Below are 26,153 nucleotides of genomic sequence, written 5' to 3' on the forward strand. Positions count from 1 at the left end.
ATGAAAAAATCTGCAGGTAACACTCCACTAGTTTATAACAAACCGGGATACTCCGGCCAGTTACTGGTACATGAGTATAACGATTCTATGATAAGCTCCTTAATTTTTTTTTAAAAGTCACAGCCGTGCGTTATCCTGTTGACACTCAAAATACTGAGAATGAAGATGGTCTTAGTGCCTCTGAACACTGGGAAGGCTCAAGTGGGGCTCCAAGTGCTAATCCTCGCTGGTATTTGCTAAAGTGACAGCAAAACATAGAATCATAGGATTGTTTCGGTAGGAAGAGACCCTCAGGATCATCGAGTCCAACCATAACCCAACTCTGGCACTAAACCATGTCCCTAAGAACCTCATCTAAACACCTTTTAAACCCCTCCAGGGATGGTGACTCCAGCACTGCCCTGGGCAGCCTGTTCCAATGCCCAACAGCCCTTTGGGGAAGAAATTGTTCCCAAGATCCAGCCTCAACTTCCCCTGGTGCAACTTGAGGCCATTTCCTCTTGTCTTATCACTTGGTACCTGGGAGAAGAGACCAACCCCCTCCACGCTCCAAGCTCCTTTCAGGCAGTTCAGAGATCAGAAGGTCTCCCCTCAGCTCCTGTTCTCCAGCTGAACCCCCAGCTCCCTCAGCCGCTCCCATCACACTTGTGCTCCAGCCCCTCACCAGCTTCGTCACCTCCTCTGCTCTCTCTAGTATTTCAATGTCCTTCTTATGATGAGGGGCCCAAAACTGCCCCCAGGATTCGCGGTTTGGCCTCCCCAGTGCCCAGCACAGGCCGGTCACTGCCCTGGGCCTGCTGGCCACACCAGTGCTGGTCCCAGCCGGGATGCTGGTGGCCTCTTGGCCACCTGGGCACACGCTGGCCCATGTTCAGCCGCTGGCACCAACACCCCCAGGGCCTTGTCCCCCAGGCACTTTCCAGCCGCTCTTCCCCGATCCTGCAGCGTCCATGGGGTTGTTGTGACCCACGTGCAGGACCCGGCACTCGGCCTGGTTGAACCTCAGACAATTGGCCTCAACCCATCGATCCAGCCGGTCCAGACCCCTCTGTATGGCCGTCCCACCCTCCAGCACATCAACACTCCACCCAGCTTGGTGTCATCTGCAAACGTACTGAGGGTGCACTCGATCCCCTCATGCAGATCATTGATAAAGAGATTAAACAGCAGTGGCCCCAATACCGAGCCCTGGGGACACCACTGGTGACCGGCCACCAACTGGACTTGGCTCCGTTCACCAAGCAAAAAAAGACACCAGTCGGTACAACCAAGAATCTCGCCTGGCTCAAGGCAGCCGAGAGAGCACTAGAACAGATAAGAAAGTAGCTACTGGTTTTAAAGGCACTTGTATGTGACTCTCGAAACAAAATATTCCCTCACTGTGCCTGTTTTATCAGGGACAAGATTTCAGGATAGAGCGAAGACGCTCGTTTTGGTGAGGACATTTCAGGGAAGGACAACTGGCTAAAACATCACGTTGTTCACATACCGCAGGGAAGGAAACAAAGAAACTCCCGGAAAAATGTCCTCTTGGAGACCTGTCCGTTAAACACTTCTAGCTCATGAACTTAAAATAATTTAAAAAGTAAACTTATTCAAACAGTTAGGTCCCTGTATCAATAGAGCATTACTAGTGTTGCCACTACTGCAAACACAGAAGTGAAAAGCAGTTTGGATTTGAACCTTGTTTTAAGAAGATAGGCGTTAACTCCAGAAAGGGTTGGTTTTTTTCCTTTAACTTAGCACATTTTCTAAATAAATATTACTTCAGTTGAAACACTTCCGAATTTCAAACATTAACAAATAAACAGGTAATCTATACTACACTTTACAGCAAATAAAATACTTTTTTTGTCATTGTAATGCTTCCATGGCATTTTCTAAAGTCACGTTATAACTATCTAAGTTTAATATTTCCGTTCCGCTTAAAACATTTCAGGTTTAAAAGTGCATTTTACCTTCACTGAAGTCCCCACCCTGAATCATGAAGTTTTTAACCACCCGATGGAACGTGGTGCCTTTGTAACACAGCTTCTTCCCAGTTGTTTTGCCGATTCCTTTTTCACCTGCAGGAAGGTTAAAAACAAAGAGGAGGCTACAGATTGTCAACGACCCAATTCCAAGGACTCCACCCCCTTAGTGTGAATGGTTTTAAGACAGTTATCAGAACAGCACAACTATAGAAGATAACACAGTCCTACCTGTTTTTTTCTGCCCAGAAAAGACCCATGTACAAGGGGAAATTAGGTTTCTTCTTAAAAAAAAAAACAAACCTTCCCTCCCACAAAGGAGTGAGCTTATTAGCAAACTACTCAGAACAATTTCCAAGAGTTCACAGTAACGATGGGTTAACTATTTTCTGTGGTTATAGCTCACGCCAGCATCCTTTCCAAACCACTTAGACATGATGTGCCAGCTGAATCCCAGGACAGAAATCGGGAGCTCAGAACAGGCTTCAACTCAGGTACGACACGATCCGCTCTTGGAAAAGTGGTGATTTTTGAGAAAGACGCCCCAGAACCTCAAGCGTCATTAACTTTTCTTCCAAAATTCAGCAGAAAAGCTGCACTGGGCATGTGGATGAGGGCACCATGACCGGCAAGGCTGGTAGTAGGTTTATAAGGGATTTATACTGGTCCAGTTGGAGAACACACAACAGTCACTGACTTTGGCTTCCAAGGAGAGGGGAGCTGGTAGAATACGGCAATTAAGAGTAATAGGTATATTATACAGCTAAAATCCCACGAAAACCACGTGTGCGGGAGATATTCTGCAATGAGACAGAACAAACAACCCAGCATTCAGCTTGATCACATCACCGGTTATGGAACAGGTATGTCCTGTACCTTGCAGTGCCCTCAGGTGTGTACGTGTACTTGTTACCCAGAGCCAACTCCTCCACTTTTGCAATCTATTGTTCCTCCACTCCAAATTGGCCAAATCATCCCAAATTTGCTATTCTAACCAGCCCATCTCTGTCAGGATGAGGGCAAAGAGCAGTTTGCGACACAAAACCCGCTCATGGCATTGCTGTTTATCATACTTGTCAATGCCTTCGCTTAGAAAATACAAATTATTTTCCATTCCCCTGACTCTACATACTCTCCTCCCACCTCATTTGTATTTTCCACAGATGTTACCCAATCAAAACTATTTATTACAGGGACAGACCCAATTCCTTGATCCCCCAAACATGCCCCTCTTTGCTACAACGTTGGAAAATCCACATCAATCAACACCAAGGAACATCTGCCTACATTTTCAGTCACGTTTCAAGGTGTCCCTTCAGGCTACAGAATGGGATCCTGCATTGCACGTGGCCACGTAATTGATCTGGTACGCAAAGGTGAGACTTGAGCTTTAGACCACGGCCAGAAGTTGCAGTCCCTTCTTTTACTCTCCTTTACGGTGTCACCAAGACAGCGCAGTCCCCGTTGTACTAACGGGCAACATTTGTGATGTTCCCTTCCTTTCATGCACGATACAGCTGTGGACAAAGTCATAAAACCCAACCACGTCCCCACAAGCCACAGACACTTCAGACGATGCACTTAAGTTGCCGGCCAAATGGTGGAGGGCTAAGTACCTGAAAAAGCTGTATTATGCCACTCTGATTTTTCAAAATCAGTCCTTGGACTCCCAGTGATGCAAAAGACTCGTCATTCCACTGGTTCGAGCTGCGGGACCTCAGACACTTTTCTGCAACAACCAGTACAAAGCCCGTGGGCTGAGCTTCTTTTTTGTTTACGGTCAAATACCAGCCTTATTCTTTTTGCCCTAAATATGCCTGAATTTTGTCTGAAAAAGCAAAACGCCTTTGGGTGCAATCTACTCTTACCCTTCCTGCCTAAGCGGTTCTTTCCATGTGCTGCAAATCGCTTGGAAATGGAATGGAGGAGGAAAACTTAATATGGTGATTACAAGGGACAACCCGTTAGCTAAGGGGGACACAACACAAGGGCCTTTAACAAAGGGCCCTTTGCCCTTTTTGGCAGGTAAACACTGCTCTCGTGCCCTATTAACACCCTGCACTAACAACCTAAGCTGAGATATTTTGCATTAGGTGCCCAAGAGTTGCCTCCGTTCGAGATTATGAGAAAGGAAGCTCCTGACAAAGCAGCAAAGGGCAGATGGGCTGGTGATTATTCAATAGATGGACTGAATCAAGGACCTGCAAATGCCGAGTTGCAAGTCACAGAATCACAGAATGTCAGGGGTTGGAAGGGACCTCGAAAGCTCATCCAGCCCAAACCCCCCGCCGGAGCAGGAACACCCAGATGAGGTTACACAGAAGGTGTCCAGGCGGGTTGGAATGTCTGCAGAGAAGGAGACTCCACAACCTCCCTGGGCAGCCTGGGCCAGGCTCTGGCACCCTCACCGGGAAGAAGTTTCTTCTCAAATTAAGTGGAACCTCCTGTGTTCCAATTTGTACCCAATGTCCCTTGTCCTATCACTGGTTGTCACCGAGAAGAGCCTGGCTCCATCCTCCTGACACTCACCCTTTATATATTTACAAACATGAACGAGGCCACCCCTCAGTCTCCTCTTCTCCAGCTCCAGAGCCCCAGCTCCTCAGCCTTTCCTCACACGGGAGATGCTCCACTCCCTGCAGCATCTCCGTGGCTGCGCTGGACTCTCTCCAGCAGTTCCCTGTCCTGCTGGAACTGAGGGGCCCAGAACTGGACACAATATTCCAGATGAGGTCTCACCAGGGCAGAGCAGAGGGGCAGGAGAACCTCTCTGACCTACTGACCACCCCCCTTCTAATCCCCCCCAAGGTCCCATTGCCCTTCCTGGCCACAAGGGCCCAGTGCTGGCTCATGGTCACCCTGCTGTCCCCAGGACCCCCGGGTCCCTTTCCCCTACTCTGCTCTCCAACAGGTCGTTCTCCAATTTATACTGGAACCTGGGCTTGTTCCTGCCCAGGTGCAAGACTGAAGATGCAAGTCCAGAGGTTTTAATTTCAAAGCGAGGAACCTCTCGCTGTCAGGGCAGACAACGTCCTTTCACAGCAGCCAGGTCTATTTCTGCCAACAACGCCAGGCTGCAGGAAGGCAGCCAGAATCACCGTGTCCTCCTCCATCTGCTGCTGACAAAAACATCCTGCTTTGCCTTCCGGAGATTCCGGGGGGAGTGGCAGGCGTGATGACGGGCACGGCATTTCAAACATTGGCCGTATAGAACACTTGAGACAAGCGAAACCGCTCTTCACGACACGACAGAAGCGCACAGCCCAAATCGAGTCACTACGAGGTCCCTAACGGCATGAGGACACGTTAATCCTGCAGGTGTGATGCCTTTATCAGCTACAGCGCAGATGGGTACCCATACATGTCTAAGGAAAAAGAAGATGCTGGATTGGGCTAACATGCAGAATACTGAATTTATGTAGTAAAAAAGCGCACAACGCTCACAGTTTGCTGCTAAGATATTCCACTATGTGGACTATACAATCCAGAATGGGAGAGCATCCCCTTTCTGTTATATGCTATATATTATACTTCCTTAGATGAGCACAGACCTCACACGTGGCTACAAGACACCAGCACCAGAAAGTGATGCCGTACTGAGTAAACCTCCAGTGATTCAAAGATTTCTTGCAGTTCTGGGCTCCTCAGTTTAAGAAGGGCAAGGAATTACTGGAGAGAGTCCAGCGGAGGCTACGAAGATGCTGAGGGGTCTGGAGCATCTTTCTGATGAGGAGACACTGAGAGAGCTGGGGCTGTTCAACCTGGAGAAGAGAAGCTGAGAGGGGATCTCATCAATGTTCAGAAATATCTCCAGGGTGGGTGTCAGAGGATGGATCAGACTCTGTTCAGTGGTGCCCAGTGACAGGATGAGGGGCAACGGGCACAGACTGAAACACGGGAGGTTCCATCTGAGTATGAGGAGAAACTTCTTCACTTTGAGGTGCCAGAGCCTGGACCAGGCTGCCCAGAGAGGTTGTGGAGTCTCCTTCTCTGGAGACATTCACACCCGCCTGGACACGACCCTGTGTGATCTGCTCTGGTGACCCTGCGTGAGCAGGTGGGTTGGACTGGATGATCCCCAGAGGTCCCTTCAATCCCAACCAGTCTGTGATTCTGTGACCAAAAGCTAAGGACAAAAGATATACCTGGTAGGAATTCAAACTTCTATGATGACTGAAGTTCTACCAATGCGCTTTGCAGGAGTCAGGGGAACCCGACTTCTGGAAGGAAATGACTTACTTGGTCACTGAAGATGCTACAGCAACTCATAACTCTAAAAATTTAAAGCAACCCTTCACTTCTCAGTTCTGGTTGCCAGAGGTTAGTGCAATCTTACCAGTCCACTTTTATCTCCCGTCACAGCACTGCTGGAAAAAGGCAGACAGAACGGCTGACAGGAAAAAAAAACAACTCAGGCAAACTGAGAAGCAACAGATGAAAACAAGAAAAGAATTTATGTTGGCCATGCGACCCTACCCCCCAAGCTCAGCCATCCAGAACTCAAGTTTGAGAACTATCATGGCAGAAAAGAGATGGCTTCCACCCGCAAAAGAAATGAATACAATTTAATTCTTCTAGTCATTACATTCACCAAAAGAAATGCAATTACTTCAGGTTGTTCTGTATGCTTTTTTCTCCCCTGCAGAATTTAATTATCATGTTTATTAGCAAATTTTTAAAGACATCTGTCAAATCATCGTTCTGCCCTATAAGTACAGAGTAGTAACCACAATTTGCAAGAACGAAGCAAATGTTTCAGGTGGTTTTTAAGTCTGCGAGTCTGATGTCAGAAACAGACCTCCTAACTTTCTGCTTGCTCTCAAATGTTCTTATAATTAAAGACAAGTTCCAGCAGAAGATGTCAATGAAACCTGTACAGCCAGATATAAAACAGAATTCAAAGAGCGATGCATACAAAGAAGTCACACTTGTTTGTTTTTAAGTTATTTCTTCTGCTTGTTTCACACCTCATCACTTCCAACACCTTTTCTCTCCTTTATCTCCACCTGCATTTTTCTAGCAAAGCTGCTCTAAGGATTTAAACAATCCTACGGAGCTCCAGAACACAAGGCTCAGACACCACACTATTCAGTCTCCTACTGCACTTTATTTCTTACCTTTGGTAACTATTCTGATCAAGATAAACTTCGAGCGAGTTACCATCTTTCTATGGTAGTTGTACCATTCCCATCTGAAGTCTATCCCTACGTATCTATTTAATAAGCATCGGTGATTAAAAACCAACCAAACAAAAATCAGTAAGTAAAATAAAAAGAGGGGGCACAGACAACACAGACCTCAAAAAAAGATGAGATATGTACTATACCCTCCACAAGTTCATAGTACTATAAAGCTCTGCTAAATCTTCACAGAGATTATCTAGAACACACCACATCCTGGGATCTGAACTCGGACAAGATGAACTTTAAGAAGTTAATGCATAAGCACATCAACAAATTTGTTTCACAACCAGTTAGCGAAAAGCTGTTCACTAAGGCCAGATGTTTAAATGCTGCCTGGAAAAGTCTTGCTGGAGTGTTGCAATGATTTGGAAAAGAGTTATTTTATATAGAAGGTAGAGGCTACACTGGTGCGGTTAATTCAAGGTATACTGCAGATCACTGAGTATTAAGGTATCCGAGACCAGGAGGTGACCAAGAGACACAGAACACGTTTTTCACATAAATACCACACATCAGTTCCTAGAATAACCTCACCAAATTAATCTTCAACTTACAACTGAAAAATCCCTGAGGAACCCTCGCTATCCTTATTCTTCCAGTCATTAGAAACCATTTAAAAAAAAATTAAGTCCTGCTTAAAAAACAAAAAGGATTGGAGGGTGCTATATTATACCCAGACATTCTTCTGCCAACGTTGTCTCTTTGATCCCACAGATCTTTTCTCTCCTCTCTCCCACCAAACCATCCCAGGATTTCTAAGGGACCATCGTGTTCCCATTCGGTCCTTTGTTTAGCTAAAAATGACAAAGTTTTCTCAAATTATAATAATGCTCCTGTCCTCTGATCCCTGTGTAGCACCTGAAATACACTCAAAATTTTATTATATATAATCAGCGTATATAAGAAAAAAATTCTATATGTTCAAAGTTTTACGTAGTGTCCCAAGTCAAATGTCACCATTACACTGTGCAGTGACATTAATACTTAATGTCCCTCCTGATAAATCCTACAGAACTGGTTGCTTTTATCACATTTGTCTAACTGGAGCCATCAATAATTCCACCATAATCTCAGCCTTGTTAATCATTTCTACCTGCCGGAGCCCCACATTAGGGACAAAAAAAATATGGTTTTGTTCCATAAATTCACAGCTTTGCATTCTGTAATTCTTTATCATCTCCAGCACTAGTTATAGAATAACACGATATCTGTGCATGACTCAAATCCTCAGAAATAACAAGTCTCAGCTTTGTTTTTTACATGAAAAAAAGTGAACAGCAGTATTACGATGCTGTGCTTTACACTTGCAAAAGCAAACTATCATTGTAAGAAACATTAAAAGCCTGACATATCAGCAGGCAACTTACCTGAGCACAAGCAAAGGAAGTTTTTGCAAGTCTTCGGACATATGTCTGAGAAGAGCTGAAACATAATTCGACCAACTAGAAGATTAAAAAAAAACAACAACAACAACAAAATTAAGAGTTTTGTTACTCTTTATAATAAGAAAATCTGCACGTAAATAAATCTGCATGTTGCGAAAACGTCTTTTTTCCCCAGAAAAAGTTATTTTACCAAGCAGAGTAAGAAACGATCTCATATATGCCTATATTAAAACAAGTGTCAGGAAAGAACAATACCACAATTGTGAAAAAACGAAGATTAAGTAATAACGTTACATCTAATTTATTAAAACTCCTAATGATTCCATTCTGATTTGAACCCAGAAAGCCAAAGTGATTTACTAAAATAGTTTATCCTGCCAATTCATTTCTGTTTTGAAAAAGAAAAAGATTTGCTGTAAATGCAGGTCCTCAGAGAACAGGGGTAATATTTTTTTCCCCTCTCAAGTACTATGTTTATACAAATACATTAATAATGACACTTCCACAGTTTTCCCTGTGATCATCACCTAAAAATCCAGCTGCCTTAGGCCCATCTTGCGTTAAGGATTAGACACACATTGGTACTCTCGGCCTAAAATCCTCGGGTTTAAACAAAATAAATTCAAGCAGATGAATCAAATGGGAAAGTTGAAAGGCGGACAGAGCAACGTTAGCAATTTCAGGACTAATGCTCCTCTTTCCAGATACTACAAACCAAATTCTACTTTCTCTCTACGCAAAGTGAACAGAGTAATTCTCTCAGTCATGCTGTTGGGTGGAAAACTATTCAAATACCGCTGAGGAGTGGTTTAATATAAAGAAAAACTATTTTAGGACTGCTTCACTTTTTCTCTTTTATTTTCCAAGATACTAGGAGGTGTATTACTAAAGAAAACAAAGCCAAAAAAACTCCCAAATATATGAAATCTTTAAAAATAGATATAATTAGCAATGAAAAAAGTTGTTGCCTCCATAGGTTGTGAAATAAGCCAGAAAAGCCACACTGCTGGCCAGAATTACAAGACTATTTGTCAATGAGCACTACCATCTAGTGGTATACACTGGTAAGACTTGAAAGATCATTAAAGAAAAAGTAACTAGTCCAGGAATTATTTCTCTTTACCCTCCCCAAAGGAGGAAAAAAAAAAAAAAAATTTCAAATGTATTTTAATCAATACTTTGTCACCAAGAAAAATTTTGCGATGCTCCTAAGAAACCATGTTCAAGGCTTTGTCCAAACGTATCCCATTGCCAGCAAGGGGAATTGTTGGTTCAAAAAGGAGAGAAATAAAACAAAATAACACAGAGACCGCCTGTATTTTATGCTCTTAGATAAATAGCTGTTGAAATGCCTGCCATGCAAGAGAGATAAGGATAACGCTTTCGATTTCTGGGCTGGTACTGCCTGTCTATTTTTAATGCATAATATAAGTTGTGTGGGTACTTTATAAGCAAATATGACCATGATGCTTTAATCAGGATTGTGAATTTATTTCATGACAACTAAGTGTCATGGAACTCTTCTGTGGCAAATAAATGTGTATGATTCTTATAAAGGCAGAAAGAATCGTGGCAGTGACTGAACTGTGTAACTCACACCACAGAACCTTAAATTTAGGTAGTGTTTTCATAGGGTACATAACTTCCTATTTTATTTGTTTTATAAATATGGAAGTTGAATATTCTGAGAAATGACGGCAAGTGGAACCAAGAGTTCTATTTATAGTGTATTAAAAGTTAATAAATGATTAGTGGATGTTTTAATAAATAATTAGACATTGTTTATAGAAGGGTCAAATGTGACTTACAACCACCTTTATCACTTACTACTGATGTACATGGAACCATCTATAACCATCTACAATCACCACAAAAGCTACAAGGGCTTGCAATATGCATTAAAGAATCTATTAATCACATATTAACCCTCTATAAACCATTTCAAATGGATTCTTAACATGAAGTGTGACTAACTTAAGCTCCAGGTTCTGATTTTAAGGTCTGGCCTAGTTAAAACTGCAGCGAGAATGTTCTCTGAGCATTTGTCATTACAGCAGGAAGATCTAAAGAAAATGGGTAGGAACACTCTCCAAAGAACGAAGAAATAGGGAGTATTCAGAGATTCCACATGAAACAGGGGTAGATGTGAGCACCACTGTGAAAAGAGAATCATTTGGATGTGAAAAAAACCAACATTATAAACCATACAGATTGAAGATTCATAGAGAACACAACAGTTTTGTAAAAGAGTTATTAATTTCCATTCTAAGCAGAGTAATTTAGGACAGCAGAAATCTGGTTCTTCTGCTTGCGAAAGCGCCGAACCGCACAGTGACCAAGTGCTTCAGGAAGCGACGTCCAGATCTCCACTTGCATTTGCGATGTGAAATAACGCGTCGCCATTCAGAGAAACGGTTGTCACTATCCCCGTTCTACTAAAAGCAGATGGATACAGACCAGCTGCTGATGTGCCAAGGTGACAGGTGCCAAATTGTAGAATCATAGAATGGTTTCGGTTGGAAGAGACCCTCAGGATCATCGAGTCCAACCAATAACCCAAGAGGTGTTACCATCTACGGGCTCCAGAAGGGACATTTGCCCTCAGAAGCCTCTGCTTGCAAGTCCCTGTTCCATATACAAACCCCAACGTATTTAGCACCTTCAGCAAGAGACATCACCATTTCTGTTTTCTGGTGGAAGAACATCATCTCAAGCTCTTGAAGATGTCAAGGCAGAACCTGGAAAAAGACTGAAGCGGCTGAGGGACCTGGGGGGTTCAGCCTGGAGAACAGGAGCTGAGGGGAGACCTTCTGATCTCTGAACCGCCTGAAAGGAGCTTGAAGCGTGGAGGGAGTTGGTTGCTTCTCCCAAGGAACAAGTGATAGGATGAGAGGAAACGGCCTCAAGTTGCACCAGGGGAGGTTGAGGTTGGATCTTGGGAACAATTTCTCCCTGGAAAGGGTTGTCAGGCATTGGAACAGGCTGCCCAGGGCAGCGGTGGAGTCACCATCCCTGGAGCGGTTTAAGTGACACGGAGATGAGGTTCTTAGGGACACAGTTCAGAGGTGAACTTGGCACTGTTGGGTTAATGGTTGGAGTCAATGATCTTAAAGGTCTTTTCCACCCAAAATGATTCTATGATTATCCCAACACACCTCCAGACAACCACAGCCCAATCCAAGTCCTCCCTCCCCTACACCCCTCAAGCACTCCACAGAACCCCCAAATCCTACATCCTTACACCAGGATCCCACCCCAACACACACATCACCCCTGCTCACCCCCACACCCCCAGCTCTCCTCTCCGCCTCCCCACACCCCCCTCGGGCACCCCAAACCTTCCTCCCCTGCCAGAGGGCCCCAAATCACAGCATCACAGACTGGTTGGGGTTGGAAGGGACGTCTGGAGATCATCCAGTCCAACCCACCTGCTCACGCAGGGTCACCAGAGCAGATCACACAGGGTCGTGTCCAGGTGGGTTTGAATGTCTCCAGAGAAGGAGACTCCACAGCCTCTCTGGGCAGCCTGGTCCAGGCTCTGGCACCTCAAAGGAAAGAAGTTTCTCCTCATGTTCAGATGGAACCTCCTGTGTTTCAGTCTGTGCCGTTGCCCCTCATCCTGTCACTGGGCACAAGTGAACAGAGTCTGGCCCATCTTCTTGACGCCCACCCTGAGATACTTATAAACACTGATAAGATCCCATCTCAGTCTCTCATTGCCCCATCTCACCCCCTCAGGGCATTGGAACAGGCTGCCCAGGGCAGTGCTGGACTCACCATCCCTGGAGGGGTTGGACAGACGGACATGAGGTTCTCAGGGACATGGGGCAGTGCCAGGGGTGGGTTAACGGTTGGACTCGATGATCTTGAGTGTCTTTTCCAACCAAAATGATTCTATAACTAAGGCAACACGATTCGACCAGTATTTTTCCCTAGTGTTCTCTCAACAATAACGCCTGCTGCCTTCCCATGCCTTCCAACTATGATGCATGTAACGTTAAAGGACTAGAGATCCAGTTTGAAATACAAGGACTTTTCTCCTCCATATAACCTCAAGTACCGCTTACCCAGCTATATAAAATGTCACTGTGTGCTTATAATACACAAACTCCACACTGTGCACCCATCTGGCAGGTTACTATCTGTATTTTACCTAAACTGCATGAATACCATTATCACCGAAAGGTGATATTTTCCACTGACAAACGGTCAATTAAATGTGCCAGAGAGAGATCAAACATTTTCACACCTTGATCAAATGCATACATATGAAGTAACAGCTGTTATTTTTTTTTAAAAATAAAAATCTCTATAAAAAGTATGTACAAAAAGTAGGCTTCGAACCTACGAATCTTCCTCTTACCTCTTCCCTCAAAAAAAAAAAAAAAAAGCCTGACATAATACAGATTAAAAAAAGCATTTGAGATGCTCCTGATTTCCCCAGATTTAGACACCTCTTCTCTGGAATCATCCACCCATAGAGAAAATTTCCAATACTTTCTTCAGCTTCATTTCCCTGATACAAAGGTTAAATTATCCGATTAGGGAACAAGCCTTCTGTGACTAACTGTACATTAAAACAAACAGAAAAAATGCTAAGAAAAATTATTCAAATAGGTGAAGTCTGCTCACAAACATACCTAGACTCATCGGCTTTAGCCGAGAAAGGAGCCTGCAACGATATTTCACTTACAGAATAAAGCAAAAAATGCTGGGATTATATTTTTTAGTAAGGAAATTCTCACCTAACCTGAGATGCAAATCTTCCAGTACCATAAGGAACTTACACAAACTAAAACAAACCAAAACCAACCGAACAAAAAAACAGAACAAAACCCTCAACCAAAAAAAAAAAACAAATAAAAAACCCCCATAAGATTTATTTTAATGCACTTGCAGGCAGGACACTTCTCTAATTTTAACCTTTGGGTTGTTCTCAATAGAAAACTAAGTCTCAGCAGCTCATAGCTATGAAGACACATTCATTTGTACAACAGTGGAGATTTTACGGTACATCCCTATACTTTTTGTGCTAGCCAACACCATAGAAATGTATCCGACCATAACGTAACATTTGTCTATTACTTGTAAATCAATACTTTGATATTCTTATTTGTTAGCAGGCTTTAAACTTACTTTTTAAGGATATTTTTTGATAGAAATTAAGAGTGATGAAAAAAGTATTAACATTACTGGTAGTCAGATACAGTGATACATATATGAAGTCTAAGATGTTTTGAAGTTTGATTTCATAAAGTGCCATCTGTTGCTAATGAGTTTTACCAATTACAGAAACCAGAAGGCACAACAATCAGAAATAATCTGATTTCAGAACTCTATTTTCAAACTGAAAGTTGAAAACTCTTTGTTTTGTTCTTGAACCCCTGACCAATTTGTCGGCTGAGGCAGAGCTAGTACTTCAATTAAGTGGTAAAAATTCAGGGTAGGAATATTCATGCTATATTGTAATAAGGGCTCCTGCTAGTGAAGTTTATTAAAATGATCACTGATTTCAAATGTTTATTCAGTGATTTCATCCAATTTATCTACCTAACTTGTTAGGAACAACCTCGAGAGGCAGAACCATCTTGCTTGAATGTACTTTCCACATAATACAAATTCTTTTGCTGGATTATGCCGTGTTTAGGCAATAAAGGTGTCCATTTCAGACAGACACTGCCCACATAAATCTAGTTATTCAAAATTAAATTTAAATATATTGGTTTGGGCTTGTCCCAATTTCTCAGAGCAAACTAAGCAGCCACGGCAGTGCTTTTCCCAGTGTATCAACAGGAATATCCCGCTGAAGGAGAAATCAGGGATTACAACCATTAAGACAGTGATTCTCGTCCCTCGCAGACCCAGGACAAGCGTCAGAGGCCCAAAGGCTCGGACAGATTTGCATCCAAGTCCAAATAATCGCTCACTAAAACAATCGTGTTTTAATTTTGTTAATTTATTTATCAATCGAGTTGTGAACGCTTAAGTCACATCAATTTTAAAAGGCTGCTTTAAAGTAGAAACGTGGCTACAGTTTTCAGCTTACGGTGGAAAACGAGCAGATTTTATTTAAAACGTCGGTTGAAACAATGGATGTCGCAGTTCCCCCGAGGAAGAATCTACAGTCTTGACACATTAACACTTTGTTGATATTTCCTGACCCTTCCTTACAATCTTCGCAAGCAAAACACCCATAAACTTCTTTCCCCGACTCCCTACCAAGCCCAGTCTTCTGCAAATACCACCTGAAGCTCCATCCACTCCCATCTTCTGCAGCCTCCACAAAAGTAAAGAAATTTCAATATCGCATGGACCAAAAACTCCCTGTGTTCAGTTTCACAGAGATATTAAATGAGGGGCTACGCTTTGTCTCCTCCCAGCAGAAGAGGCCGATGGGTTTGGTCTTTCACTCACTAATCCCCTTTGTGCTGCGCCTCAAGGTGAGTCTTCAGGGTGTTTAATTCTGCATCGACAACAATAATTCTACATGAGTAAACGACAATTTTTATTAAACTATTTCCCCCTGAACCCACCTATATGTATCTCCCTTACGTCCTCCCATGGGGGTTCCCATACAGCATCACCACTCGGCTCCTGTTGAACCTCAGTCAGAGTCAAAACGCTGATTTATTTTCTGCCAATCTACAACTTTTTGCCTTCAAGGGGCTAAAAGTGAACGGGAAGCCGGCTAAGAAAAGTTTCTGTCTTCAGGAAGGGTAACAAAAACTCCATAAGGTATCCCTGGTTCTACTAATGCAAGCACAGTACTGCCCTCTTTCCCCAAAAATAAGACCTATCCCAAAAATAAGCCCTAGCATGATTTTTCAGGATGCTCGAAACATAAGCCCTACTCTAAAAATAAGCCCTAGTTACAGTTAATGTTAAAATTCAAATAGTGTCCAGGCAGCTATGCATGTAAAAAAGTAATTATCTTTTAGAGCAAAAATTCATATAAGAGCCTGTCTTATTTTTGAGGAAAACAGGGTGTGATGACTTTTGCGGTGGGACTTATTTCACATAAATTCATAGCAGCTGAAATCCGAAACTTTACAATACAAACTTTACAAATACACCAAACTTTAGGCAAAAGTGAATAGACGGAGAGAAATCGCGCAAGAACAGACTGAAGAGGGAAGGGACATAGAAACTGGAGTAGAACGAAAATGTGAGCAAGGAGTTAAACAATAGCAGAAGAGAAAAAAAAAGTTATTAAAAAAAGGCAAGAAGGAAAATTCTTCTGTGAATAAGAACAAAAAGTAAAAATGAGTAAATAGAACATATTTTATGATGAATAAAGCCAGTCACAGGGTGGGGAGGGGAGATGTGTGAAAAAAAATCTTGGATGGCCACACAAAGTGCTACGGCAGGTATGTGACATCCCAGCCGGACATCGGTCCTAATTATTGCCGCACCTGAAAGTTTGGAGCTCCGCACAGATGCTGCATCATGGAGTTTAAAGACAAAATTATTTAAATAGGCATCTGCTGCCATTCCAAAATTCTTGGCGCTCTGTAAATAGTTTACGCCTCTGTGCGGCCAAATCCACTGGTGGGGGGACCCAGAGGAATGGAGAGGTGCCATCTGTGCTGGTATCCAAATAAATGCTTACTCCTTGATTTATTTTCCTTTTGCTCTTTAAAAATTATCAGCCACGATGTGCATTCATTATAAAAAAAAAGCTTAACAGACAACTTATTAAAAGCAGCCTAAATTTAGACTTAAAAACACTGACACAAAGCTGACAAAGTTTGCCACGCCACAAGAAGCGCATACAAGCTGGCACCAAGTTTTAATTCCAAGATTCTGTAGCTAAAATGAAAATACGGACACAAAAGCTGGAGCGCAGCTTCTGAAAGCACACAGCTACAATATTCACTCCTGTATTTTCTAAGGGATCTAGTTAAACAGTCAAACTAATTACAACTCTGCACACGCACACACACCAGCCTTTGCTCCTCATCTACTCTGTGCGCTGCTCTTTTCTTTTTAATTGCTACAGGTACCTGGACAAACATTGCGTGAGCAACGTCTGTAAGGGGAAAGCTGAGAGCTGGCAGCTGCTTTGGGGAAGATTTTTAGTCTGCAAGCAACCTACATTGTTAAAAATGACAGTTTTGTATTCTGCAGGCACAGAGATGTCTCCAGTGCTGCGAGGGGGCACGACCTCTTATTTTCTGCATTTTGTGGAGAGATGTTAGTTCAGCTTTCCAGTGCGGACAGGGCAGGGGCGATGTCTTATTTCTTGGCCAGCAACAAAATGCAGGATCGTTCTCTCCCCAGTTCTTCGTCTCTATGTCTAATAAAAAAAATGAACACGTCGACCGGCTTATTGTATTAAAAATCAAACAAGCAAAATGTTAATTTGGAAATCTGCTGGCAGTTTAAAAGTTAAAATTAATAACTCCTTAGTGTCAGCAGGAGAGTACATCTCCCAGAGTTAGTGCTTCGTGTCATCTGGAAGCACTGCTTTATCATTCACACTCGGGTCAGCTTTTGAAGGTCATCTTACAGCTGGAAGAGCAGCTTTTTAAATATAAACTTATATCCTGAGACATAGTTGCGTTAATAAACAAGACACTAGAATGAAGAAATATAACCGGATTACACGCAAGTCCCCATACCAACATTTTACAAACTGGCACATTTTCCTACAGGAAACACAAGTCATTAGTCAGGGCTCTGAATTTCACATACAGCTGGGAGATTCCTGTTACTTTAAAGAGAAAATAACTACAGGCAGCCAGAGCCAAAGCCCCTGTGTCTATTCCAGGGAATGAAAACTCTGTGCCACCAAGAACACTAACACTGCAATTCCTCTCTGGCACCGCTATCAGTCATCAAACCCAAGTAGATTGGAGGGAAAACAAGGGAAAATCCACTTTCGCTGGTAATATATGGCACAAGGCTGGCAACAAGAGGGGTTCTGAAATGGGAGCAGGAACCTGCACGTAAAGGAAAAGAAGAAGAAAACAGCACAGGGAGAGGTTCTACAGATGGAGAGTCAAAACAAAAAAACCCTAACAAAGATTAAAAGCAAATGAGATGAAGAATGAATTAAATCGATCCCACCAAACTGGAAACCTACCCAACCTAAAGCATTTTTAGCAGTCTCATTCCACAGTAAATCTAAATTTAAGGAAACGGAAAACGTTAAAACTCCATTTACATTTTTCTCTTCAATAAGAGTATTCAGCAAAGGCACTGTTAATTATAATAACTCCAATAGGAGACACAATAGCAACAGATTTATAGATATGCCCTGTCAGGTCGCTGAAGTTAGAATTGACTCTCTTGAAATTTTGGTGAAAACAAAAAGCAAGCAAAATGGGTTACGGTTACATTTCAAAGCAACTGAAATTTGAAAATGCAAAGATATAAACTCACATTTCAAAGGTTTTCAGGGAGACATTGAAGCAGAAAATGAAAGTGAAAGCCAAATGAAGCCATCGCATTTATTCATTTTTTTTCTGAGAGACAAACTGTAGCGATATAAAGCACTGAGTGTATGTGAGACAACTAATATTCATCCGTAAATTCATGTTCCAAAAAAGACGGGTACGTAAATCTGTACGACCATCTTTAAGAGGAAGGAAAACAGAAGAGAGAAACAAGTCGCTATTCCAGGATTAAACCTCACAGTCTAGCACTTACACTTCCCATTGGGAAAATATGAGTTGAGACGGGTTTATTTTAACTATTTTATTTATTTTTTTTTTTTAAACAGGCCACCTGGTGAGATGTTCTGTGCTCCTACGGTCAATTCTCCATTTACATTCAGGAGCCTCATTGTGAGCAGGAAGAGGAAAGATTTAGACCAGATGACCTTCCGAGGCCCCTTTTCCAGTTTTAATTACTGCATATGATTAAAAATAGTTCCAGGAGCGTCTCTGCAGTTTCCTCACAACTTGCCCTAATTTTCCATCGTTCAACACATAACCAGACAGCAGGGGTTTTTTTTCTTCAGAATAGTGTTAGTTTGGCTCACCGAACCTCTGTCTTCACGTATGGAAATAAAAATAAACCTTAAGAGAGAATAAAAAGCATCCAGCACCCCTGTAAACATCTGAAGTTACTAAAAACTCACTGGGAAATAACGCATCAATGGCCAAACTCACCGCTAACGGCCGGAGTCAATTATTAAGGGGAAAAATGTGGCGAAAAATAAAAATACAAACACAACACTTGAGACGAACGGCTCACCTGGCTCGCGGTTGATCTCGATCTCGAAGAAGCACTGGGGCCGGTCCTGCACCCCCATGGCCGCGGGCGGCCCCTCGTCCCCGCCACCTGCACACAAAGAAGCGGCGCCCTGGGGAGGCTCGAACCGCCGGGGAGTCTCGAACCGCCGACCCACCGGGGAGGGGGCCACGAACCGCCGGGGAGTCTCGAACCGCAGACCCGCCCGGAGGGGCCTCGCACCGCCGGGGAGTCTCGAACCGCCGACCCACCGGGCGCCTCCCGCCCCTCCCGGCTACAATTACACCGCTGACAGAAACTCAAGGCGGCACCTTCCCCCCCCCAACCCCGCTCAAAACCCTCCGAGGAGCGGCCGAGGGTGCGTGGGGACTCCAGGAGAAGAGGCCGGGAGGGGAGATCCGCCCTGAGGAGAATTTGTGCCTCTCACAAACAGCCGATGTGGGGAGGGGGAGGAGGAGGAAGCGGAGGGGGGGGCACATCCCCTCCCCCGGGCAGGGGGCGGTAGTAGCAGCCGCGGCCTTACCTGGCAGCTCCGGCGCTTTGTTCCCTCGCCGCGCCGCGCTCCCCCCACCGCCCCGCTCCCCTCACCCGCCGCCAGCCCCGAACGCCATTAACCGAAGGGCTCCATGGCCCGTCCGCCCGCCCCGGCACAGCGCGGCCTGGCCCCGCCTCGCCCCGCTCCGCCCCCGCCGCGCTTTCCCGCCGCCCGCCCTGCGCTGTGAGGGGAGGCGGGGGGGGGAAGCGGCCGCCTGGGCTGAGGGTTCGGGGCTGCGCTGCCCCCCCGGCCCCGTGCAACAGCGGGGGGACGGTGCTTTATGGAATAAAGCCCAGTTCTGGGCCCCTCAGTTCCAGAAGGACAGGGAACTGCTGGAGAGAGTCCAGCGCAGCCACGGAGATGCTGAAGGGAGTGGAGCATCTCCCGTGGGAGGAAAGGCTGAGGAGCTGGGGCTCTGGAGCTGGAGAAGAGGAGACTGAGGGGTGACTCATTCATGGGGATCAATATGGAAAGGGGGAGTGTCAGGAGGATGCAGCCAGGCTCTTCTCAGTGACAACCAGTGATAAGGGGTAATGGGTGCAAACTGGAACACAGGAGGTTCCACTTAAATATGAGAAGAAACTTCTTCCCGGTGAGGATGCCAGGCTGCCCAGGGAGGTTGTGGAGTCTCCTTCTCTGCAGACATTCCAACCCGCCTGGACACCTTCTGTGTAACCTCATCTGGGTGTTCCTGCTCCGGCGGGGGGGTTGGGCTGGATGAGCTTTCGAGGTCCCTTCCTACCCCTGACATCCTGTGATTCTGTGAAATAACATGGTGACCCCCTCACCGCCCTGTCCCCGACCCATCCTGCCCCTGCAGCACCGACCCCGCTGGTGCTTCACCCCCTATGAGGAGCCTGAGTGGTCTCCTCAGTTTTGTAAAAACAACATTCCCTCGTTAAACGTTCCTTACACTTCACCCCCTTGGAGGAGCCTGAGTGGCCTTGTGATGTCTCCCTCGGAGAGGAAAATGTGTTTTGCGAGCACAGAAAACCCTCAGAAGATTTTTGCATGGGAAAGTGTTCACGGAAACAGGGCTTTTTAAAAAGTTGCTTATACTTCTAGTCAGGGTTACATTTCAAAAATGACGAGCACATGCTGAGCCAAGTCCAACCTTTGTATGAGCATCAATTCCAACAGGAAAATCTATGCAATCTACCTCCTAATCTATTTAATCAGCTGATAATACCAAAGATGAGAATTGCTGTGATCACCTTTTATACATGGGGACTTGAGAAAATGCCAAGAAGCAGATCCAAAATTCAGATTTAAACATGTAAGAAAGAGAAGTTAAAGTTCAGCATGTGGTAGAACCGCCCTGGTTCTTCAACATGAAAAGGGGCTCCGGGGCCCCCTGGGGTGATCCCGTCACTTGCTGAGACTCAGCTCTGAGTAAACTTACCCGACCGTGGCCTAGGAGCCCAAGAAAACTTAAACCAAAGAAATTTTGATAATTGCAGCAGGCCATAGGTTATTTTGTCTGAGTTTGGAATGTTGGGCCATCCCAAAGTGTGGCAGTGGTAACTTCAGCAACTGAGGTGACCAACTCTTCAGGAAGGACTATTAAATGTATAAATCCTCAATCTGCTACATCCTTCAGGCTGAGTTGCTTCATACTGAGAATGTCCAGCAGCTTAAAAGAGCTTTTTGTGTAGCTCCTGATATTCATAGAATCACAGAATAGTTTGGGTTGGCAGGGACCTTCCCAGCTCTCCCAGTGCCCCCCCTGCCATGAGCAGGGACATCTGCACCAGCTCAGGTTGCTCAGAGCCCCGTCCAGCCTGGCCTGGGATGTCTCCAGGGATGGTTCATCCACCACCTCTCTGGCCAACCTGGGCCAGGCTCTCACCACCCTCAGTGTCAAAAATGCCTTTTATTACACCCAGACAGAAGTTTTGGCTCTTGCTAAGCAGTGAGGATGCTCTTACTCAGTGCTCACCACCCGAGAAGCAAACTGTTTCCGAATGCTTTCCAAAAGCTGTACAAAGCAGGACTCATTGCAGTAATTTTACCGGACAGCAGCATCTCCCGCTACGTCCTTTTCTGAGGAGAAATTCAGAGGTCTTAGATTAAAAAAAATGTGCTGAGAATAAAGAGTAGCAATGCTGAAATCAGAGGTACTTTAGAAGTCAGGAATGCAGCAAAGTGGGATTGTTTTAGATGGAATTTATCTATAGCTTTAATGGCTGCTGTCACTGTAGTATTTGGGCATGTCATGAAATTTTAACAGCCAGATTGTGTCATTCTTTATTACGTCCAATAACACGTGATTGCCCCTAAAGAGGAGTTGTCACATAGGTTTGCTGGTCCTTTGGGAATACTTGCATGATAAGCTATCGCACAACGTAAAAAAAATGTAGCACAGTCTGGCCTGAAATTATTTAGCTGTGAAATGCTCTTATAAAATAGAAGGGCATTATTTGCCTCACTTTAAAAGAGTAAACTGAGAAATAAAGCTACTAAGAAACTGCATTACAGTAGGTCCGCAGAAATTCCATTACAAAATTAAAATTTGAAAGCACCTCTCTTTGATTTCCTTAATCTTCCCAAACAAAAAAAAATGACATATGTCTTGGTTTTTATGGATTTGGTTTGGTTTTGTTTTGAGCTGAAATAAAATATTAATTCCCTTTTACCTGCAGTCTCTTGCTTTTCTGTTTTCAGAACATGAACTTGCTAAAGGAAGATGAGCAAAGAAGTAAGCAAAAGTCTTGAAAAAAAAGACATGGAAATGTGCTACTTGCTCTTTGTGCAAGTAGCAAAGATTGTGAGCAATTAAAAGTTAATTTCAAGCCCTGATTATTTTAATACAGAAGCAAATTAGAAATAAATTCTTATCTCCTGGGAGATAAGCTCTTAAGATCATCTCTAGGACTAGAGCTGATAAATATGCAGCTTGGTGGAAGAAAGATATACCCCTCAAAAAAAGTTTCTAAGGCACATCTGAGGCCAGGCTTTTGAAACGTGAAGCATTTTGTTACAAATGAAGATTATTTTTCCTCGTGTTCCTGTTTGGGAACTGCTGCAGATGCTGTTCTGGTGACAAACCGGTGACAAAGTCCCCATTGATTTCAGTGACCGTGGATTTAGGCTCTTTGAGGGGGGCTGAGGTCTGTGTGACGAAGCAGTATAGTTATGAATTATTGCTCCGTTATAATACTAATTTTTGATAAGGTATAAATTTGTGAAACACCCCCTTTCATAGGCTAATTTTTTTCCCAGCTACATTCCAATCGTATAGACACCTTTTGCACGCACCAAGGTCAGCAGGCCCAACTTTATTCTACCTAAAATCAACTTTACAGATTTCTTCATGGTACATTTTCTGCCTAAGAATTCGTGCTGACAAATCTTGGCTAAAAGTTGCATTATTTTCTCAGGCAGAGCACGCTTGGCTACAGGAGATTGAGAAGTAGGAGGGTGCAAAAGCCTCTGCTGAGCAGTTCTGCAACCTACGTGCACATCGGGGTAAAAACTGCCTGAATTAGGACACGGTCTTTATTTTGCAAAGTGTCTTTGATTGCCCTGATGATTACTAGTCTACATGTGGCCACGAAAGCGTGAACTAACCAGCTTTTGTTTAGGTATTTCTAGAGGTGCAAACGGATCCAAAGTGTTGACACAAGGAGAAGAAGTGACTCAGAGCTGTCCATGAGAGTCGCCGAAGTTCGGAACGCTCAGAAACAGTGGATAAAAGAGCCAGAAAATTCTACAGCTGAATTTTAAAACTTGCGCTACTGAAGAGCAGGTGAGTGCTTGAAGTGTCTCCTTCAATCATTCAGTCACGCAAAACCATTTCTTCGGTATTTTTTTCCGAAGGATAAATATTGCAGACCAGAATAACTGAAAAAGGGCTTTCATTATGAAAAGCCTCACTGCTGAGCTAACAAGAAGTTAAAAGTGAAAAGCCGACAGGCAGTTGTTTATCTGTTAAGCAAACTTCGACAGTGAAGAGGTGCTTAATTATTACAAAAAATACCCACGTCAGCACTTGAGTGTGGAGTTCAGCATGCTAGAAGCGAAGTAAATAGCTTGGGGATAAGTAATAAACAGTAAAATCTGTCAGCCCTGGGCTGCTGATCAAAATCCACACCATGTCAGTAACATCTGACATTTTTGCACATGTTAAATACCAAGATGTTGAAGATCTGCTCGTGGTTAACGAGAAGCTCCAGTCCACATTACCAAAACTATTAAAACTCTGGGCTTTTCTAGAACCTTGAAAGCAGTTAGTGGTTCCTATTTCAACAGGATTGAGTAAAAACCAAGAATTAAAGGACATGGAGAGGAGGATGTTCCAAGGGGTTTGGGCAGGTAGAACTATTGCCAGTGCCTGACTCCGACTTAAAAGGGGCCGATAAGAAAGACTGGGACAGACTTTTGAGCAGGGCCTGTTGTGATAGGACAAGGGGTGATGGTTTTAAACTAAAGGAGGGGAGATTCAGGCTGGACATGAGGAAGAAATTGTTGCCCGTGAGGGTGGTGAGAGCTTGTCCCAGGTTGGCCAGAGAGGTGGTGGATGAACCATCCCTGGAGACATCCCAGTCCAGGCTGGACGGGGCTCTGAGCAACCTGAGCTGGTGCAGATGTCCCTGCTCACGGCAGGGGGGGCACTGGGGGAGCTTTGCAAGACCCTTTCAACCCAAACTATTCCACAATTCTACGATAAATAAAACAAAAACAGATTATACCCACCCATACGCTGAGCCGCCTCCAATGAATTTCCCTCCCTTTCGCTCCCTGACAAACTCTTTGGACACTTCCACATCTGTCCCACTGCTGAAATTAATGTCTCAAGCAAACCCGTTGTCTTAGGACTCGCTTTTGCTGAAAAAACAGCATTAACGTGGGCACACACGTGTCCTCAGACAGGCTATAGGGATATTTATAGCCTCACGCATCCATGCGCTCCCTGCAGTCTCTTCATTCCCGCTTCCCTTGCCCCAGGGATTTCCTGCACGCCACAACCCAATTAATACCTGAGCAGTTAACAAACTTCCTCAAGGATTACTGAGCTTTCACCCATCCTGTCCTAAAGCTTTAGGAGTGTTTCCATCCCTGGCACGTGTAGGTGGAGCCATCTGCTATCAAGGCAGTAAGCAAAATTTGTTAATGACTGTCCCAGCATGACGGAAATATAAGCAAACCATTAATCCACGATGTGCCAAATTGCTTAATGGGGCAGCGTGTATTCCTGTACGTGTAGCTTCTTTAGGGCCCGACACCCGTATTTCGTGCGAACCAGTATAAGGGACTTTAAATGGATGCCATGTATATAGATTATTAGCAGCATTTTGCTGGGAGTAGAAATAAAGTCAGGCTGTTGCTGAGAGGCAAGTCAGGTTTGGGAGACTTGAGGTTGTCTCCTCCAGCTGCCCGTGCCCTCCTGGATAAATAAACAGCTTCAGTCTCTCTGGCCGATACGGCATAAACCTCGTAAGTGCCAACATCTCATCCAGAAAACACTTGAAAGCAAATGCTGTCAAGAAACCTGAATACGAGTGAGTTCAGAAGCTGGAACATTATTTAATGTAGTTTTCTGTATAATTTTCCCAACTGCGTCCTACCTCTACAATCCTCCCATCTACCTCACTGCTTATTTGCTGCCCTTCATTAGTATCTGAGTTAATGCTCAAATAATTTTGCCAAAACGTCTCCATTTCGCTTTTCTTTCATTGCTGGTAGAGAAAGAGGTCGATGACTTTATAATTCCTTAACCAACAAATGCCAGATGTCTGACGTGTGGGTTGGTGTGTCGTGTACGTCTCCAGATCACATTCGGCCTGATCCAAACTCCAATGCAATTCTTATTTTTTTTCTCCATTTACTTCAGGGGGTTGTAACTCAGGGCTATTGAAAGAAAATTAAGCCTTGCTAGCAGTCGGAACTATTCCTTATCCAAAGCGTAAAGCTTCGTATCAGACTTGATCTACTCGTTCAATAGTACTTAAATTATTAAAAAAAAAAATAGATTATTTTATATAATGTTTAATTAACCAGTGAAACTTGGTGCCACAGAAAAGGGCAGAAGTTAATGAGACGATGTCTGGCTTTGCATGTGGAATCTTTTGTGGAAACCTGTGAGTGGGCTGCGCTACGTAACAGCAACACAAGTGAGTTTAGTGAGTTTTTACCTTCACAATAAAATTAGATTGTTTGCGTTACCGTGTTCTCGCAATCTCCCATCTGTTTCTCTGCGCCTGTTGTCTCTTGTATTAAATTATGAGCTCGTGGAACGGATGAAAACAAAGGTCTTTAGGTAGGCAGTTTGATAGCTTATATCGGTCTTATGTCAGTAAAAGAAATAAGGCAATTTTACCTAAAAGCTATCCTTATTCAGAAGTGACACTGAGGTAGGGATTTGAAATAAAAAATGGTGCGGAACAAGTGGAAAAAAAAAAAAAAAGGAAAAAACTGTACATACTGCTGAAGGCAGCTCACCCACCCTGGAAGTGGCTTGGAATGAAATGTAAAATCCCCAAGATCACTCTGATTCACACTAATATTTAATTAATAGTTTTTTGAGGGGGAAACTGCACCAGGATTCCTTTCCTATAGTTTTTTTTTTCTTTTTCTTTTTTTTTTTTTTTCTCTAAAGCTTAGCTTACCTTTTTACCTTTGCATTAAAGATGTATGAGCTCCAGCCCAACATTCTCCCCAAGCACCACCTGAGAACACTCTCTTGTGCAGCACAAGATGCTTGAAATGCTTGAAACCGAGTTGGCTCAGGTACTTCAGAGCTTGTTAGTTTGGGCTCAGGCAGTTTGGACGTTTCTGCACCGTGGGTTGCAAGGAGGGTTTGTTCATTAGTAGCAAGTGATAGGATGAGAGTAAACGGCCTCAAGTTGCGCCAGGGGAGGTTGAGGTTGGATCTTGGGAACAA

At 43.9% G+C, this 26,153-nt stretch overlaps 1 protein-coding gene across 4 annotated transcripts in view; it reads right to left on the minus strand.

Annotated features, from left to right (window-relative positions):
• The window catches only part of NKTR (natural killer cell triggering receptor), a 47,918-nt gene extending 28,582 nt beyond the window's left edge, over nucleotides 1-19,336 (minus strand). For 3 of the 4 annotated variants that reach the window (XM_065628105.1, XM_065628104.1, XM_065628103.1), the window contains exons 1-4: nucleotides 19,259-19,336; nucleotides 18,739-18,825; nucleotides 8,521-8,595; nucleotides 1,959-2,066 (exon numbers count right to left, since the gene is read on the minus strand). In XM_065628105.1, the coding sequence (XP_065484177.1) occupies nucleotides 1,959-2,066; nucleotides 8,521-8,595; nucleotides 18,739-18,796 (241 nt within the window). In that variant the 5' untranslated portion in view covers nucleotides 18,797-18,825; nucleotides 19,259-19,336. The remainder of the gene's footprint in view (nucleotides 1-1,958; nucleotides 2,067-8,520; nucleotides 8,596-18,738; nucleotides 18,826-19,258) is intronic. The other variant, XM_065628106.1, reaches the window with a different exon arrangement.
• Between the last annotated feature and the right edge of the window lie 6,817 nt (nucleotides 19,337-26,153).

The sequence above is a fragment of the Caloenas nicobarica genome, chromosome 2 (assembly GCF_036013445.1).
Source record: "Caloenas nicobarica isolate bCalNic1 chromosome 2, bCalNic1.hap1, whole genome shotgun sequence".
In the NCBI taxonomy this organism is placed as follows: Eukaryota; Metazoa; Chordata; class Aves; order Columbiformes; family Columbidae; genus Caloenas; species Caloenas nicobarica.